The sequence below is a fragment of the Falco rusticolus genome, chromosome 11, assembly GCF_015220075.1.
Source record: "Falco rusticolus isolate bFalRus1 chromosome 11, bFalRus1.pri, whole genome shotgun sequence".
Classification (NCBI taxonomy): Eukaryota; Metazoa; Chordata; class Aves; order Falconiformes; family Falconidae; genus Falco; species Falco rusticolus.
Window position 1 is genome coordinate 8,856,504 of NC_051197.1, and position 20,252 is coordinate 8,876,755.

The 20,252-nt window shown below is 39.9% G+C and overlaps 1 protein-coding gene across 5 annotated transcripts in view; it reads left to right on the forward strand.

The window, feature by feature from the left end:
* Positions 1–20,252, forward strand: part of LOC119155386 (BEN domain-containing protein 5) — a 965,021-nt gene that overhangs the window by 602,225 nt on the left and 342,544 nt on the right. For 4 of the 5 annotated variants that reach the window (XM_037404019.1, XM_037404021.1, XM_037404020.1 and 1 more), the window contains 2 exons: positions 3,476–3,689; positions 7,391–7,589. The exons of the other annotated variant lie outside the window; for it this stretch is intronic. In XM_037404019.1, coding sequence (XP_037259916.1) covers positions 3,476–3,689; positions 7,391–7,551 — 375 coding nt within the window. In that variant the 3' untranslated portion in view covers positions 7,552–7,589. Of the gene's footprint in view, positions 1–3,475; positions 3,690–7,390; positions 7,590–20,252 lie in introns of those variants that run through there. 5 annotated transcript variants of the gene reach the window in all.

The window sequence follows — 20,252 nt, forward strand, 5'->3', positions numbered from 1 at the left end:
TATATTTGCACAATGAAAACCTCGCATGACTGTGAGTTTGGTTTATCTCCTTTTTTTCCACTTAAGGTCTGTGGGACAGGGCATGTCCTTTAGTGTTTGTATGCAGCTTTTCCTGCACCTTTATTTCATCTGCCAGCTTCTTGATACTTCTGTTGCTGAAGTTTTCTCTGTCTTTATAAATATTAATCTTTCTTTAACTTTCTTTTTGTAATTTTTTTTTCTTAAGTTTCTGTGTTTTACTGGGGCTTCAGCCAGCTCAGATGCCAGAAATGTGAACTAAGAATGTATTTAGAGTGTTGGAGGGCGGTGGTTTATTTTTCAGTTTTCCTTATTTATGCCTTTTTTTCTCTATTCCTTTATTGACATGCACCACTAGAGTAGTTGAAATACTTTTTTAGAAATCTTGCCCTTTGTGGCATCAGATTTGATCTTTGTAGGATTCTTTTAAGGCAGATAAATCTCTCTTCTCCAGAGGGAGAATGGAGTTACTGAAAAAGAGCCTATGGCATTCATTTAAAGAAAAGAAAAGAAGAAAGGAGAAAAAAAAAAGAAAGAAAAAGGTTCATCTGAGATGCATTTTAGATACGTTGCATGTGTTAGCACAGTTATGTTGGTGAGCATTGCTTTGAATTTGCTGTTTCTGTTGCATTGTACTTGAACATTGATCCTGCAGTTGCTGAAATTGGGGGTAAAGTTCCCATTGATTTCATCAAGCCAAGGGTCTGGCCCATAGGGCAGCTCTTCCAGCAAGAAGGAAATGGCTTCTGAATTTGGAGTACAGTAAGCTTCCCATAGCTTTGGGAGTAATAGGAAACAGTACCGGGCCAGTTTCACGGAGAGGTAAACTGAGACACGGGCAGATTAAATTCCTTGCCATAACAGTGCTAGAAATAGAAAAAGAGAGACATAAGATTTCTGTGGCTGGCTGTCACGTAGTTGCTGTTACCATAGGTGTTTCATACAAGTGATAACTTTTTTTATTAAATGAGGCATGTTTGGTTAAGAGATGATCTGTCTGAAACATAAATATTAAAAGTTCTTCCTGTAACTTGTTGTTTTCTTTAAAGTAACTTAAAGCTAATGAATAATTTTGTACTTAAGAGGCTAAACAATCTTTAGCAAACAGAAACCCTGATTTTGGCAGAGGGGAATCAGGTTTTTGATCAAATACAGCAGTTGCTACAATTAGCATAATGCAGACATCAAAAATTTGGCAATGCACAACGTTCATAATCTTAGTTATTTTCTAACTAACTTAACACTCATTTTTACAGATGACTATTCCAAGATCAGAATAACTGAATTATAATTGTTATGTGATGGTTTTCTGAGCACAGACTGCTCAGTCTGATTGAAGTTGTCTTACAAAAGAAGTAAAGAGCAGCGAAAAAGTGTGAATTTTTTTAAAGCAATTATGAAGATGCTCAACAACAGAGAAGGAAGGGGAAAAAAAGAGGTGTTCATGTTGTGGTTATCACTAGTTCCATTTCTGTCCATTACAAAATCTAAATATCACGCAGACTTGTGAAAAGCTTGTTAGAATCCCTTTAGTATAGAAGATTTTGCAGGAGAGGCAGCTTGCTTTATGGTTTTATACTTTGAGGAAGTTAGACATTTTCATTTGTTTTTTGTAACATAGCTGGTAGCCAAACCATTCATATTTTTCTGTTTAAGTTTTTAAACAACTAGTTGCTTTTGAAGGATGCTGTCGTAATAAAAAATTTCTTCAGGTTATAGCCCTCATTAATAATTAAAGCAGGCTTCCATTTAAAGGAAAAATGGTATTTGATTGAATACAGGCAGTAAAATTATGGGTATATAAAATTTTACAGTAGCTTTGTCCAATTTTCATTGCGTTTAGTGGGACTTTACGTGATACTGTTCAGATCTGTATGAGTAGCAGGCACAGTTTATGTAATGCCACATGAAAGGAGTAAAACCATGAAAACTAAAAGCAAAACAGTTAAGGCAAACAGTCTTCTAATATGGTTTTACCATAGAATTTTGTTCATAGGGGTTTTTTTTTGTTTTGAGGAGGCAGCAAGTTTTTATTAAAGCGTTAGTGTGACAGAAAGAACATCCTGATTTTATGAAACCTGAATTTAACAATCCCATTGGTACATATTTTTGGTATTTTACACTTTTACGGATTATGAGAAAGTAAGTTCTGTCTTCTTCCTTTCCAATGCAGTGAACTCCTACCAGTAATTAAACAGCTAGGTCACTCATTAGCTTGTTATGGATGATGAGCAAATGTGGGTTCAACTGAATGACGTTCAACACCATGTGAGCAAAGCTTTCTGTGTGCAGAGGTAGTTCAGGTGTCTGCACTGTGCTCCAGGAGTTAGGAGCATAGACGTACAAGGTGCAGAGTATTCTCCGTGGTTCCGCACTGGGCCAGCATCTGCATCCTGGCTGCACTCATGTCAGACCCGTGCTGATTACTAGTGCAGTTATTTCCCTTGATGGTGTCCTGGTTATCAGGACTATCAGCTCAAACATACGTAGCGGCAGCCTAAGGATGGTGCTTGGATTCATGTCCTGCATTCATCTTAAGTCTGGAGCACTTGGAGTCTTGGGGTAGAGATCCGGTGTAGCTCTGTAGGAGTCAACCCAGCACAGTCAATGCTGAGCAAGACTACTAAGCATAACTAGACTCAAGCAGCTTCCTTTTGGAGACTACAGTGGCTTCACACTGCATTTCCCAGTACCTGCATTATCCTGCTTTACTACTTCAGCGAAATATCCCTACTCCCCATTGTCTGGATAACAGAAAGTTTATGATGTTGCAGCAATGGGTCATTGCCTTACCACAAAACAGTATTCCCCTGGATAGATCGATCATAGGTGGTAGGCCAGCTTTGTGATGGAATTGGAGGTTTTACAGAGCTTCCAGACTGCCTTGGCTTATATTGAAATTGGAGCTCTCAAAATCCCTTCTGCCCTTCTAGTTACTTCAAAGAATCAGGATGAATTTTGCCAACAGGTACAGGATCTGACTTAGGAAGTATTTCCCTCTCTATTGCCTCTGAAATACGCTTTGGATAAATTCTGTTTCAGCCAAAGGGAAGCTTTATATTAAAGCCAATGTTTCATCTTGCTCCTCTATTAGGCTGGTGCAACTGCTTGGTTTATATGGTGTGCAAACCTTTATAATACTGGATGTGTTTACTGTTTCCTGCTTGTGTCTCTGTTCCTGACCATAGTCTTTCAGGAGATAGGCTGTGGGGGGGGTGGGTTTGGGGGGGAAAGTAGAGAGTAAGAACAACTGAATACAAAAAGGAACTATATCATATAAGAGGTTGACTTGAACTCCCTGACCCATAAAGTTGGAGAAGTTTCAGAATTAGGCAAAATGGATTTGTTCAGCCCTAATTACTGTTATTATAGTACATAATATTAATGTTCCTACAGCACTTGGATACTGTTGTGTGCTACGTACCATAGATAAGTTGTTATTATTACTACCTTCTAGGTCCATCTTGGCAGTGGAATTTGGGTAGATGAGGAGAAATGGCACCAGCTGCAAGTAACACAAGGAGATTCAAAGTATACAAAAAATCTAGCGGTTATGATTTGGGGAACAGATGTTCTCAAGAACAGAAGTGTCACAGGAGTTGCAACCAAAAAAAAGAAAGATGCCGTTCCCAAGCCACCTCTCTCACCTCACAAATTAAGCATTGTCAGAGGTAGGTTATTTGAAAACTTTTGCTTCCTGCTTTGGAGTTTTACCATTATCACTGAGTTGAAAGATGCTTCTTTTCAGCTCATATAAAATTAACTGATTAAAAACTGTAATTCAAATTGCTATTGCATTGTGAAGCGCATACATATCCAGGAAAAGTAAAACACATTGCAATAGCTGTGCACAGTGCAGGCCTTCACAGCTGAAGAGTTTTACACTGACTTCAGTAAGGTTCAAGAAGATCATCACTTTAAACCACTTGCAGGACAGGACTCTGAGCCTGGAGAACAACACGTTGTTCTGGAATTCATTTATAACATAATGATTTCTTAAAATGCATATATTCCTTTTAACAAGCCTGAGAGTAGCTTTACCACATTCTTTCATCCAGAATATAACCAACCCTGGCATGAGGCACAGAAACCATTATAGCTGTGACTATAAAAATACACATACCTTCAAAGGCAAGAAAGAATAGTCTTACCCTTTTAAGTGGAGAAAATTGAAGTAGTAAAAATTAATTGTTGCACTTGAATTGGAATTTGAACAGGAAGCGTAAATCGCTGACATATCTGGCAGGAGAAATTGCAGTGACACTTTCAGTAACTGCAAGCCTGAGACCATGTATGTAGCCCTTTGAGAGAGAGAAGGCCTTCTTTATTTAAAATGAATAGTGAATTTCAGTCCCTTTGTATCATCATGCTTGTGTTTTGCATTCATTTCTGTCTCTCTTGGTGTTTCAGGCTTCTTTTTAAGTCAGAACTGAGTCGGTTCCTCATGGAATACATACCGAAATTGGATTTTTAGGTTTTGCGTCCATACTAAATTGCAGTAGGGCTGAAAGAAATCTCCCTGTTTGATTGAGCTTCATTATTCTGCATTTCCTGTTCTTAGTTGCTCTGTGCTCTTAACTATGAACTCTTTAAGAGCTGTTGTAATCTGCTTTGCAAGTACCATGTTTTGGAAGTAAGAAATACGATTCCTCTTTGAGTGTGTGCATGTGTCTGTGTTGTGTGGAGAAAAGCTGGAAACTGATCTTTGTACTGTCATCTTTCTTAATTTGTAAGAAATGAGTAAAAGAGATGGGTTTGTTGGTTTGTTTTTTTTTTTTTACTAACACGCTTCAAGAATATATGTGGAAGTGCAAGCTGTTCCATGCTGATTTTTCTAGTTCTGGCTGGGATCTTTTCGTACAATCTTAACACGTGTAGCAAAGTAGTGATGCACCGGCCATGTAAGGAATCCACTCTGTGGCTGTGGCTACCCTTGTCAGCTCCTAATGGGAAACAGAATTGGTTACCCACATGCACACTTACAAGCACGCAGTAAAAAGGGGGTATTTTTCACTGGCCCATTGCAAAGAGCTTTGTATTTTCCCTGCTGGAGGCTGTTACTCCTCAGCACTGCTGGCAGGGCTGCTTATGTCAGAATTTCCTCTTCTGCTTCGATCAGGGCCACTCTGTGTTGCTTGAGCCATTTGAATGACAGCTGTCTTCTAACTCCCCTTGCTTTGACTACGGTGAGTTTGGGAGTCTGCTCCAACAAATCCATGGTGAAAGGCAGATGGGGCCCTTCCCTTTCTTCTCTTCCATACCTGTACATTTGCCAGGAACTCAGCTCTTCCCTGTTTCCTTGGTTTTATGTTTTCTGCCATACTTTTGCTTCCAGCCTCAACCCTCATATTAATTCTACAGTTCCACACCCTGGTTTTCCATGTTGTTCTTTCTAGTGTTTCTTTCACCTTGTCTTAGACTCCCTTTTTGTTAGACTCAAGACTGTACAGTCTCCTTTTGAAACAAACTGCATGGCCAATGTTTTAGGTGTCAGCAGACAGGTTTCCTGTATCAGCAGCACTGGGTAGCACATAATCATGATACTCCATGTTGTTGTGTCCTTTGCATTTGTGTCAGTGTTAGCAGGTCTTGCCCCATCATGCCAGCAGTGTTTCCTGGAAAGCTTGAAGTGATCAGATAAGACGTTGTAATGGAGAAGAAAACAAACAAAGAAACAAAAATGAGTAGCAAGTGGACAAATGGTGACTACCCAATGATTTGGATCAGGCATCACAAAAAGAAGTAAAGCTCCTTGTTGGTCTTTGAGGTCTGCTTGAATCTTTGGTCCAGTCAGAAATACGAAGGGGTATCTGTATGCTCCTCTAAAGCCAAAAGACAAAGAAGCAGCAGAACCCCCAGTTCACTCTTTGGAGCCCCTAAGCCAGCTTTTACTGGAAGTTCACCTTACTAGGTTTATCTGCTGCAACCTGGGAGTATCCCTGAGATTGCTGTAGCGCAAGCTTATGACCTGCAAACGCTGCATTTCTTCAGGTTCTCAGTGATGTGCTGCCTCTTCGGTTTGTATTTCAAATCATAGTTATGCTGATATATCATATCATACTGATAATCAGCATTTCAGCTGATTAATTTTATTAATTTTATATTCAGTACATCTTACAACATAAAATTCACATTGTTTTGGATGTTCTCATCATTCTGTGGACACAGACTAACTTATTTAAAATAGATTTTGGAACGACAGCATTAGCTCTTAATGTGTCTGATATCTCTAGCTTCTTAAGAATCCCTACTGTGTAGTATGTAATAAAGAAATTATAAAAAGTATGATGCATGAGCACTGTTATAAACCTTATTAATGCAAAATAACCTTTTATAAAGCTTCTGAGAGGTTTCAAAACGAACTACAAAGCATGCATAGTACTTAATTTTCATAACTTTTTAATATGACGCATTAGAAATGTTGTAAACCATGTTAATTAAGTGATAATCTCTATGGCTTTCTGTATATGAAGCAATAAATGGCTACTGGAATAGATTACTAGGCAAAGCAGAAGAGTTTGTGTAACCAATCTGGGAAGCCTGCACAGCAAAATATATTGTTCTGGTTATGAAAACAAAAAAACCCAAAACCTGCCTGTCACTAAGCAGTTGGGTGTGCTGCACCACCTCTGATTTCAGTAACCTGCAGGATGTTGGCACTGAACTACAGGCTCTGTGAAGCAGAATTGTCTCAAATTTCGTTGCTCTCATTACTTTTTGCAGTTCTACTGTTGCTGGCTTTTGTATTCCAGTTAAGTTCACAAAGTGTATTGTGCAAACACGGAAGAAGGTGGCTCTTGCTCTGAATAATCCACTAATAAAAGCGAAATATACCCAGGGACAGGGTGTCCCGTAAAGACACAATGTGCGTTGAACAGTTTTAAAAACTAAAATAAATCAGTTAATGAATTCTAGTGGTTACTGCTTCTCTTCCTAACCATTACCATTTATTTACAGTCTTGAAGGTGTGCAGGTAGGAATGACTCACAGGGAACTGCAGATAACAATAGTTCTGGTGGGACCATTCACCTGGGAAAAGATTCTAAATATGCAGTGGAGATATGGACAAGAGTTAGGCAGCCAAGACTGGCACTGTAAAAGGTTGGGTTTAGCCTTGTTTCTGTATAAAAAGCCTATTAATGTAGTCACAGCATAACTGGAAGTTGGTCATGCCAAAGATTCAAGCCTGGTAAAAAAATCTTGATTTTAACAAGATAGGCAGTGGATCAATGAAAGCTTCTGTTGTCTTGCAACAGATACACACAGTGCTTACTCAGTGCTGTCTGTATCTTGAGTAGTTAGCCCAGCACAGGGCTATATTCTTTTCTAAAAATATCCTAATGGCTCTTTCCTTTTTTTTTTTTCTCCCCAGAATGTTTGTATGATAGAATAGCACAAGAAACTGTGGATGAAACTGAAATTGCACAGAGACTCTCCAAAGTCAACAAGTACATCTGTGAAAAAATCATGGATATCAATAAATCATGTAAAAATGAAGAAAGGAGGGAAAGTGCAAAGTACAATTTGCAATAAATTTTGGATTTTTAATAAAGTCTTAGTGTTTTACTTAAGTGTTTTTTGATTTGTGTGGCATTTTTGCTGGTGGGAGAAGCTGACTTGAAGCATTACTTTCCTATAACGGATTCATTTTTTGAGTGGTTCTGTCAAAAGCCTTTCTATGGTGTAACCTGCTTTTAAACAATGTAAGATATATTGTAAGTCCACTCACAATGAAACAGTGAATTTTCAAAGGTTTTTCCAGTGAGTTGCAGTATGTTACCTGCAGTTCTGTATATAGGTTGTGATTTTGCAAACACCAACCCGTTTTGCCTACATTTTGTTTTATTGGAGTTAGTGGATCTAGACTGCAGTAAACATCTGCTTAGAAAGAAGAACTGTAAAAAATCGACATTGCTATTGAAAAGGGGTTTATTGTATTTTACAAAGTGTTTTTTCTGAACTGAAATTTTAATCGTTTGTTTTTATAAATCTTTGTTTTGAACTCTTAACAATATATTTGGTCAAAACCACACAAAGAACGCTTCTTTTTCGCTTATTACCTTGTAGATAGGTCACCATTGCCATCGTAGTTTTTAAAAAACAAAACAAAACAAAAAAACGTAAAGAACCCAAAGCTGTAAGTTGAAAAATCATGATAATTTATTTTTAAAAATAAATAAATCTAAATGCAGTTCTTTTTCAGGCACCAAGGCACTTTGCAGATTTCTGGCTATGGTACAAAGCTCTTCAGTATGTCCGTATTACTGTTCTTGAAACACTATATTTTTAGTATATTTGTGTTTTCAAACAATTTAAAGATTACTGCACTATGGCAAGATTCTGTATAATAGAAATTTTAGTACCAGTTTATCTGAGTCCATAATTTAACAATGGGCACTATTAGCACAAATTTAAATTAAAAATAATTTTCTACATTGAAAGTCAGGCTTGTGATGCAAAGTTATAAGGAATAATTTGTTGTCTGAATTACTGTCTGTAAGTGAAAGAAAACAACCTGAAGTCTTGTTTCACGAAGGATTTTGAGAATAATGTTTATAGAGATAACTTGGGGCCTGGACTGATCAGTTTGGAGGATTTGTTGTATTAGTGATCTTAGTTGACCTTCCATTTATTTTACGCATGCAGATGTGATGATCTCCCTTTCAGACTGTCTGTTCCTGAGTATCAGTGTTTGTTTCTTCACTACCACTGCAATTCTGCTTCCTGTAATTTTGAAAGACCTACCATTTCTTATCGTCTTCCTGTAGCACTGGTATACCCTAACGTTAAGCCTGTTTCAGTGTCCTGTATGCATAGATGATTTGGAAAGGAGCAACGCAAGGAGTCTTTAAAGAGCTGGGGTGGATGGAAGAAAGGGGACGGGAGAGGAGGAGGTGTGCTAGAACTGCAGTGCCTGTTTTGGAAAAGATGGAAAAACCCACATCTCTTCCTGTACGCCACATGCACTTAAATAATGCCTTAATTCAGGGCATAAGTCTTTGTTTTATGCTGTCTAAAGTGCAATTTCATGATTGGCTTGTGCCAATCTAAGTATGCCGTGCTGCCAGACAGGTATGCCCTGCTCTTGCTGCTCGTGTCCCTGCATTCCCATCCCTTCCCTTCACCTGGCAGTTGTGATTGCGCAGGTGGATCAGATCTCACTGATTTCCAAGATTCAGTTCATATGGGCTGGTGCCAAGAGGATGGAGCCAGGGACGGGAAGAGGAGGAGTGTCTTTTTATGGTGGCTCATGTGTGCCCTGAAATTGTGTTTAACAGCCTAGCTTGTCTCCTGTTAATCTCAAAGTGTTCTTAGGTAGTGTTTAATGAAGTGCATAAATGTTTATGCTTCCTAATTTGGGATGCTAAATAGCAAATTAGTGTTTATAATGCCAGTGCATGTATCCTTTTATTAATTAAAGAACAAAATGGAGATAACATTGAAGAAACACTGAAACAGCAAGTTCCCACTTTTCAAGCAGACTTGTAAACATACAGATTTTTTTTAAAGTGATGGTAGGGCAACCCACTAGTTTGGGGGGAAATGACCATGATTTCCTCAGTCTTTTACGGCTTTAGTACTAATGTGTTTTCATTGTAACAGATTCTTTAATGAGAAGATCGTGCTGCGCTTCTTAGAAGATAAGCCCATTTGAGGCAGAAACCTGGGAAAGCAAATTAGAATTTAATTAGAGTTAAAACTCTAGCCTGGCCCCCAAAATCAGAGATTCTAAGTCTTTCCGCAAAGCCAGTATTGTCTTTCTAAGGTTTCTTCTTGACAGACTTGTCCCGTCGGGTGGTAGTGCTGCATATTGCTGAAGAATTTAAATGCTCTCTTTGGGGAGGCTGCCTTGGAAGCCTTCATTCGTTTCTTCCTGGAGTTTCTATCAGGCCAGGTGCAGCAGACAGTTTTCAGTGGAGTTCAACAGGAGTATTTGGGTGGCACAAAAAGGTTGGCTGAAGTATAAGCAGCGTTGTGGGGGGCTGATACTGTGTCCTTTGGACTGGGCAACTGGCATTTAATGTGAGCGTCACCTGAAGCTTTGGTGAGCTATGGTAAAGAGATAGGATGTATTAAAGGTAATATACCTCTTGTAACTTGAGCCAAATCCCTGGATTTCTGGAGATAAGTTTTTGCTGATGATAAGCCAGTTTTGCACACTGTAGTTGTAAGGCAATGTGTGGAGCACTCTGCAGTGGAGAGCAGGTATGGATAATGTCTCCACACATATTTGGTCATTACTCTTTGTCTTTTCTCTCCCCATGAACCCATATGAAGACCATAAAACTCTTGCCCGGTGTGCCTGTTTCAAGTAGGGAAATAGGCTGCAGTTGGTGCGTGTTCTGGCATTACCCAGGAAAACCACAAACTGATGGGGGATGCTTTTCTGCATTGAAATACCGCTGTATAAATTAGCTGTGAATTTCATTTCGCTCTGTTCTACTGCATTTATGGCCAGTGCTGTTCTTGTTGGTACATTAATTCTTCCGTAATTGTGCCTGCCTGTACGTACATAGTTTTGCTTTGTTTATAGTGTATCTGCCATGAATCTAGTATAGGAAACCTTGTGTGGGAGTAGCACCTACTAACATTTTCCTACTCTAGCTTAACTTCATGCCTGTACATCATGCAGAACAGGAGTTCTGACATAAAATGCAGTCGGTTTTATTACACCCTGTAATACGTCTCGTTTGCCATTCTAAGGTTTGTGCTGTTACTTCATACTGTAAACATGGATTTGTAAGTATCATCAGAAAAACACAGATATAAGAGGAACTGACTTTGTGTCCAGGGAGATCAATGCATACTATTTACTACTACTTTTTTTTTAATCAAAGAAGGAAGCTGGTTTTACTGTTGTATGAATAATCTGATCCTTTGTTGCCACACATTGCTGCTGTAATTTGTGATATTCATGACCTAATCCATATTAAAGTGCTTCTGGCACACTTGCAAGGAAGCAAGATTAGAGTTAACAAAAAGGGCTTTATTTTCTATTAATGATTTTATAAGGGAAATGAACTATTATATTAAAGGAGAGAATTCTACCAGAGATTTTAATAACTGAGTCAAGATGTCTAGCCACTCAATTAAAAAAAGAAAGTTAGTATTTGTTAGAGAGGAAAAAAAAAATTGTTAGGTTCTGCAGTTACAGAACAGGTTTGGATTTAGTGATGCTTTATAGGGATGGGAGATATTTTTTTTAATACAGTTAGACTAAAATTCTTAGTCATGTCAAAGTTGAACTGCTGAAGGAATTTCAGGTTGCATTTGGTTAGTGATTGAGCATGACTGTCAAAGAAGTCACAGTCTCCCCGTGGGAGGTCACTGCTTTGCGCCGTACCTTTGATGGTGTATCTGATAGATTACTACAATGCCGCGTTGTTGTCTTAAGTATAGATTATTGACCTCTTGAAAGTTGTAAGTAGCAATAAATTGAACTTTATTTTAGTGAACTTGTAAAAATAATTCAACTTCATACTTTCAGAATCTGTAGACTTTAAAAAAATAAAGCTAAGTGCAGGTCATTGTTAAAATAATACTATCTTGATGCAAAAACTCAAAGGAGTAAGAATGTTCTGAATTGGGAACATTCTGTATTCCCTGTAGCCTCACGGTGTGTTAGCTGTGTTCATAACTCTTGAGAAACCCGTATTTGGCCAGTTTCTGAAAGGGAAAGTGTGTGTCACATGGAGCTGATACTGAGGATTACTTCAATATTCCATCTTTTGGTGTGAGAGTGACCGCTCTTCAGAAAGATACAAAGGTGAAACTTGTGGTTCTTCAGAATGAGGTGGTAGTTTTCCCTATATGCTTGAAAATATTTGTCGTTTGGTGCATGTCTTTAGTCTAGGATTGATGAAGTCATAACATCAATTGCATGGACTTTATTGGTGTCATTTTTTTCATCATAACAGTGTGGAACTGTGAAGTGATTCGTACAACACTAAGGCAATAAAAATGTTATGAAGTGCAATCATTGCATGTTTCATGCTCAGTAGCTAATTTTTAATTTCACCATCTTGGACACTTTTTCATCCCCTCAGGCTTCCTAAATAGGAAAGGACAGTCATTTGGACTTGGAAAACAGGAACAGTGATTCAAAAAGGATTTAATTTACTTGGCTGTTCATTTGTTTTACTTCTGCAATTATTTCAGCTGTTTATGTTTGAGCAATAACTTTCATTCTGTGCATAGGACACTGACCTGTTCAGTCCTGCAGTGAAATCTCGATCCTGTGGTTGTGACATCATTTGTTACCATAAAGAGGAAAACACCTCACCTATGACATGAGACAAAGTTGCATCATGTCTGGATCAGAACAGAGGTGAAAGTGTGTCTGAGAGGAGGGGGAGAATCTGAGCCTAAATGATTTATTTTTTTTTTCTGTGCTGCCTTCTGACTAGAAAATTTCTTTCTACAAAGGAAGTTTTCCTCTACGTTTAGCAGAACTGCAGCTTTGTGTTCCTTGTTTATTGATAGTAAAACCTTAACAGAACTAAACTCTTCATTAGTATATATGCTTAATGCATCTGGCTACCTACTTTCTTATTAAATTTCAGTCTTCAGTGATTTGCAATTAAACGAGTCACAGAAAACTTACTGAATGCCCAAGAGAGGGGCGGGCAGGGGGCGACTTAGCTTTTATTGTAGTGAAACAACTGCCAGAAGTCCTGTGAAATAATACGATAAGAAATTATACTTGTTTGTGCTTGTGTGTCCTTTATAGTTAGCATGAGCTTTCCTGCTTTTGGAGTGGAAAAAGGGTTTCATGGGACAGGCTGATCGTCAGAAGAACTGGCTGTGAACCCCTTCTGGTGTTCACCCTACCGAATGTGAAGGATGTACTGGGACAGCAACAGAGGGAATGTGTCTTGATAGTGCCATATCACGCTGGTACCAGCCCCTTCCACAGGGGGCTCGGATACACGAAAAAGCTTTCATGGGAGAGTTTCATATTCTTTCATACTCAAATGTATCTTTAAAGTCTTCCCAAATGTTTATGTAGATCTTACTGAATTGTAGTTTATTTTTTTAAAAAAACGTATTTTCATGTGTTTTCCATTTTTCTTGCATTACAGGATAAAAGTTTTGCGGGAGACAGCCTTCTCCATGCTTAGGTTGGGATATTAGCTCAATGATACTTGAAAATAGACCATTTGGACATTTTGCATCTGTGAGCCAGGTGCACCATAGTCTTCCCTTTCCCTATGGAGTCCTCTGCAGGATTTATGGGGGTACCTTTATAGAATAATTCTCAAAATTAGCAGGATTGGGGGTAGATGGGGCAAAGCATCTGTCTCCAAGTTGATGTTCTGTTTTCATTTCTTGAAGAGTCAGATTATGAGAAACTAAAACTCATGAAAGTAGGATTTCTTTTTTTCCCTGCATTATCGGTTAAAATGCTTTGACGCTTGCTGGTTCTTTGCATTTGCAAGGATGCCTTCATCCTTCCAGAACCAATATGTGCTCTGAGTTCTGCATTTCACTCCGTATCTGTACACGAATAAGCAATTGAGGATGTAGAATTCTGGGGCTAAGCGTGGGTGAAGGTGATGTAGCATCACAACTCCTTGTGTAGGATAGGGTAAGACAATGTAGAGGGTTGTCTTTTTTTTTTTTTAGGTATAGTCCCTTAAAGGCAACTCATCCAGCAAAGGTTATTTATTGCCCCCTTGGTAAATATGTGCAAATTGCACTCTGTGGCTTTCCTAAACTTAAAAAGTAACTGAGATCCGCTCAGCAGCAGCCCAGTGCGGAGGAGGGACCCTATGTCTGATGGTGCAGGAGGCCAAAGAGCAGGCTGTGGAGGGGTCACACAGGCCTTTTCACCTTCCCACAGAGAATTAATGTGTACAATTCAGATGAAGTCAGTAGCCAAACAGCAAAATCTCAAGCAGTTTGACTAGCAGTTAAGGTTTCAGTCAGTGAGAAGTTTTATTCATTAAGGAAGTCCAATCTTACATGCCAAGAATTTAACAAGTAGAATAATCGGTGTTTTCTTCTGCAGCCAGGGACCTCTTCTCACTTACACAGCTGTATGTTTACAGATTTATTGTACCATTATTCTGTATAAATCTGTCTATGCCATCTCAGTCCACAAATCAATAATTTCCCTGATGTTAGCCAGCCCTGCCTGTTTTCCTGGTCTTCCTTTTTCATTTCTGTTCCTTCTGCAAGTGGGAGGCAGTCTTCTGTGCTTGCCTTAAAGGTAAGGTTTCACAATCCCTGCCTCGCAAGTTGTCAGCGGGATTCTGAAGTGAAATACCTGCTTGTTATTCTTGGAGATAAGTGACACTGAGCGTTTCCGTAGGAGTTCTGGTCATGCTGCTGTCACCGTAAGGCAAGCTTTGCAGTGCAGGGACGTCACAGAGCAGCATTTTCTCTTTCTTTTTTCTTGCTGTGCAAAGCACCGATTGTAGCAAAAAAAATTTTACTCTTATAAGAAGCTCTCAAAGTGGCGAAATGGAATAAGTAGATGTCTCAGCAGTATCTCTTAAAAATGTTCGTTTCTTAAAGCAGAGGATCCCCTGTTTTTTCAGAGGCTCGGTGGCCTGGGCGTTCCCAGCCTAATTGCAGTGGCTGGGTTTGGGTTGCCATTTCCATTGGATAGGCAATGGGAAGCATTAAGCACTTTGGCAGATTATACGGACTTAGGACTTTAAATTGCCTTCTGGGGCTCTGTTTTTCCATTGACTGTACGAAAAACAGCCACCTGTTGATCTCGGGAAGAAAGAGCTATTTCAGAATTCCGGGATCTAAATACAGTCCTTGAGAAGGATGTTCTTAGCTGTCCGGTTATGCACCTAAAGATGGGAAGACTGGAGACTGTGGTGCGTGTGGTGGTGGGTCATTCAATGGGATGGTGTGGTCCCCTGCAGAGCACATCAGAAAGCTTTGCTTGGTTGCCTCTGTGAAGAAAATCCTTGGCTGTACCACAGCATGCCACTTAAAAAACCCAAGCAATCTTGAAAAAGCATCAAAGTGTTAAATCCATCTTTTCCTTTAGTGGTTTATTCAGGTGGGTAGCTACCCTCGCTGCTCAACTTGGGCCTTATTTCTACATGAATTTTTCTGGCTTAGACTTCTAATTCTTCGTTCTTGATTTCTCTGTCTTAATATCTTGCCTCAGTATTTCTCCACCTCAACATCTCAATAGACTGGGTATCTTCAGTCTTCTACTACCATGCTCATTTTCTAGGTTGTGACTCATTTTTGTAATATTTTTCCTTTACGTCTGCCCAAATTCATATTAGTTTTATGGAAGTACTTTCTATAGACAAGTTCTTGATATTCCCTTAAATCTCATATTTGGTTTAGTTAATGTGATGCCATCTCGTGTTTTAGGATGCATGTCATTTTGTGTTAGAATGTCATATACGGTAGTTGTAATTTCAAGGTGTGGGGCAAACTTTAATTTGCCTCTGTAGGAAAAAAACTGATAATTTAGTTGATTCTTGACTGATTGATGTCCCAGCGTAATTCCCTTTTCACTGTATTATTAAGTATAGCTCTATCATTGAAATGTTGTTCTTAAAATGAGTATTTATCTCTTAACACTTTCCTTTTTGACTCGGTACCATACGTGTGCCAATGACAAGACAGAATGTGTTCTTCCTGCTTGCTGGACTGCCCAGTCACATACTCACCGCTCAGCTGGGCAGGTGGGTGACGGTGTCGAACCAGCCTGCAAAGAGCCACAGTTGAGCAGTTTCACAGAAAAGAGGACACTGAAGTAATGACACTTAGAAGAAATGGAAGCCACAGATATTTTGCTATTGTTAAATTTTGTACCATTGTCAAGATAGTTACAGTTTTCTTGGTTGATGATACCTATGAATTGCCAAAGGATGGTGGAGGTAGCTATTATCATCACACTGTTATATATGCTCAGAATAAGGCAGGCTATTCTTAGAGAGAGACATCATCTTTTGAGGAATTGCTTCATTCTGGAGCCTCCCACCAAATCCTGTAAAGGAATGAGACCTGGCAGGAGAAGAGGTTGCTATACATCAACCCTTGCCGTGTCTGCTTTGAGAAATTAAAGGTTGCTTTGGATAGGACTTACACATATTTTGTTTGACCATCCCTGCTAAATAATTAATATTCTCTGTTAACCTCAGAGACAAGATGAGGAACTGCCAACTTCCTCCACTGAGATGGTTTAATGAAAACTGTTCTTTGCCAGAATTTTGAAGGTCAAAACCAGCTTAAATATGTAAACAGAAATTACATCAAGGTAAAGCAAAAGAACTTGTAATTAATCTTTTTTTCAAGAAGTCCCCTCCTTCCTTTGAGAATTTCAAATAGTGTCAGACAAGGTTCTTCTAAATTTCCTTCATCGTCTCTCTGAAGATTCCCTGTTAATTAACTTAGTCATTTAAAAATGTTATGAAATCATGTTATTGGCTTCTTTCTGTTTGTAAAGGCATCAGGAAATTTGTGTACTGCACCTTTTGAAAAGTAATTAATGTTTCACTCTTTAATGCCTATTGATATTTCTGCATTTCCTATTGATTTGAAATTAATACCTCTGCCAATTTAAAGCTCGCTTGCCAGAATGGACAGTGCAGCATCGTTGAGCTGATCCAGTTAAAATGATGGCCCTCATCTGATGAGCTCAAGAAAAATATATTTGTAATATTTTGCCTACTCCAGGCTGCCGCCGCCTCTGAGGATGACCGAAAGTGGCCCTTTCCCACATGAGCTGGGAGGGGCTATGTAGGTTTTAACTAACTAGAAGCTTAATGACGGGAGGGGTAAGGTCAGAGCAGTTCAAGTGCATGTTGTAACACTGAGGGCAGAAACCAGATTTCCCTACAATCCCACCCTGATGCTGCAGTATTATTAAATGCTCTGGGCAAGGCCGTGGTGATGTTTTGCAGGGTCGTGGGTGGCGCAGAAGTCGCTCTCGTGTTCTCTCTGCTTACCTGACCTGATCTCTGTTCTGGAGGCCAGGTAGAACCTGTACCTGAGCTATTTCAACTTTGTGGTGCAAGACATTGCCAGTTTTCCATCCTCTTTGGGTGGGGAATTTGCTGCCTCATCATAGTCTGACCCATGGTGGGGTCCAAGAAGCGCTGCTGGATGCGCTGCCTGCGGCAGCTCGGCTGGCTTTGCTGGGGGAGGGCAATGCTGCTGGTCGAGAGGAGGACCACTGTGCCCTGCCAGCCTCCCACGCGCCACAGGGGACGCGAGCGTGTCACAGCTGACACGATCTGGGTGTCCTTCTGTGCCAGATTCTGTTTGGCTCTTCAGTACTTCCATGGTGTGTTATCTACCGCTGCGCTGTCAGCTTGCAGCATTTAAGACTCACCTTATGTGGTTAATATAGATGTTGATGGTGGTCAGATTGTTGTAACTGGTGTGGTGTTAGCAGCACGGGAGCCTGCAGCGGGGGCAGCCTGCGCCGTCCGGGCTGTGGGGCCAAGTGTGTGCGCTTACAGCTGGATGTGTGCACTTACGGCTGGATACGTGCGCTTACAGCCAGGTGTGTGCACTTGCAGCTGGGTACGTGCGCTTACAGCCGGGTACGTGAGCTTACAGCTGGGTTTCTCCCGAGCTCATACTTTGTGAGAAGTTCCTCTAGCCCACTCCTCAGTGAACCTGCATGGCACTTTCTTTTCCTTGGACAAGGAATATACAGGCAGTTCTAAAAAAGTTGGGGATCTTTTATTGATGGCTAACAAATTTTTTCTGCTCTGGGAAATTAACTTTAGTGGAGGTTTTTTTTTAGCAGAGGGATGTCTTGTTGGCCAGTATTGCCTCTACTCTGCATATGAGAATTACTTCATTGTACTGTCAGGTACCCCAAATGTAATTACTGGAAGAATCAGATACAGTATGATTAAAGGAATTCATATTTGTTATTCAAGGGTTTTCTCCTTATTAAATACTTGAGCAAAATTTCAGTAACCAATGACCTCTTTTGAGAAGTGACTCATTGCATTTTAAAAGCTTTATAACCAGTCATCGCTTCTTGTCAGCAACATGGAAGATGAATAGATGGTTCTTGCCGGCGATTTCCAGTCTCAGGGGAACTCCCTGTTCACTGCCTGTGGTGATGCTCAGCTGCATCACCGCTTTTAATTGCCTCCAGGCTCCTGCAGGACTTTGTGTGTCCCCTCTGGCATGACCTACATCCTTGCAGAACCATGAATCCCTTGGCACTGGTTAGTAGAGTCTGAGCTCAGGACAGAAAGTCCTGTTGTTGCTAATCCCTAGCTGTCTCCCAGTGCTGTAAGCTATGTGCCAATCTTTTTCCCATGTCCTTAAATTCATCTGGAGTTACTTTGCCTGTAGAAGGATACAAATTAATTTTCTATATTAAAGGCAGCGGTAGAAAATGTGAGTGCTGTCTTGAGCAGTTATGGATACTGGGTGTGTTATTGCACTGAAAACCAGAGAAGAATGTATTAAATGGAGCACAAGTACCTTATCAAATCAGAAATTCATACATCATAATGTATGTGTACTTTTTCCCTTGAAAGAGGGAATAAACAGTGAAGTGATGATTCCAGCTGTAGCCTGAACTGCATTGCTGCAAGCCAAACCAAAGACAAGTGTGTCCATGTGCCAGATCATTCAGTTTAATTTGGAAAGCTTAGATTAATGGGGGAAGAAGAAGACATTTGGGGTGAATTAGAGTAAACACTACAGTCTGTTATGGAAAGGAAACGTTTATACAATACAAGATCAACTTGTTAATTTTGGGTGGTATAGCTCTTCTCCAAGAACGCCTGTTCCACTGTCCTGTGGTGTTGAAGCTGTGTGGACCTGCTGCTGGACTGTGTCGCACAGGACTGGAGTTTCTGTTCTGTGCTGTTGAAGGCCCAATGTTATGCAGGTGCATCAGGTCCTATTTTGCTCCTACATCTGATGGTGGATAAGCCTAGAACATTGCTCTTGAGGACTTGGTTATTTTATTCCCCTCTCCGTCTTGCAGTTAGAATTTACTTGTGAGCAGTACACGTCTATTTGTTCTTGAGCAAATGTTGCTGCCAAATTTTAGCAGGGTTTTTTTTCTGTCTTTGAAGATTTTATGAGAGTTCATATCCACTCTACCTTTGCTACACTGAACTATCTTTTAAATTTCACTTGGGAAATACGCTCACTGATTCATCTGCTCTTATCCCAGTCAGCTTCTTCTGTTCTTGTCTGATCTTTATTGATCAGTGATGCTTTGTGCTGAAGTTTTTCTGGGGTGGTAGCAGTACGTTATACAGTGACGTTATCTTTCTAGAATTGCCTTCCTCTAGAAATATCTTCTGTGTTTTTCATGGCTTTGTCATGCTGAGGGCTCATAATTCATCGGTAGTTAATGGCTCTGCTGAGGTTATCCTTCGAGTTCCCAGTGTACACCAGACTTCCTATCAGTCTGTAGGAACTTGTATTTGAGCTGTCAAACTTAATCTCACCTCCATTATTAAACTTCTGAAAGTCATCTTGAGGGATCTTTTCTTCCCTTCTGATATTTCTCCGCTGCTGTGTCATGCTGATGCTGCCTTCCACTACAGTGCCATTAGTAGGTGCCTCTAGGGTCTATGCTTAACCAGTGCTTATATGTAAACTGGGTTTGCTTTTATGTAGATTTGTACCTATTCTAAAACTGTTTCCAAACATTTAATGATGCTTCAGATTGTCCGAGCAGGGCAAGTAGTTTTCCTAGCAGTAAATGCCTGATAACGCTCAGAAACAGGGAGCTGGCGACTTGTTCAGCATCACGCCTTAAGTCAGAAAAGAGCGCCGACGCCATAAGCCCAAGCCCTCTGCTCTCCAAGGCAAATAACACTGTGTGCTTTTTATTGGGAGGCTATCCAAAGACTGTTAGAAAGTGTGCTGTGTGTCAGTGCAAACTTGAGGCTGGGATCTGGAAAGTCATCTGGAAGAGAAACTTAATGGGAAGTTATCTGGAAGATAAATTTAAAGATGAGTAATGGCTCAGGTGAGCTGACGGTGCATAATGCCACACTCGCCTGTGTTTGATGTTTCAGTAGCACTTTTCTTGAGGACGTTCAGCAAGATTTGTTTGAAAGTTTCCAACTCTCGAACTGTACATGTAATATCTCTGAAAAAACCCTCAGATATCTGTGTTTCACCCCCAGTTGTGTTTGCCATTGTTGTGTTCATTGTGCAGATTAATCTCGAAGCATGGAGTGATTGTGAGCATAAGTAATAATCCAGAGTGAAATCTCCTAAGTAACCAAGTTACAGGGAGTGCAGTCATGAAAAGA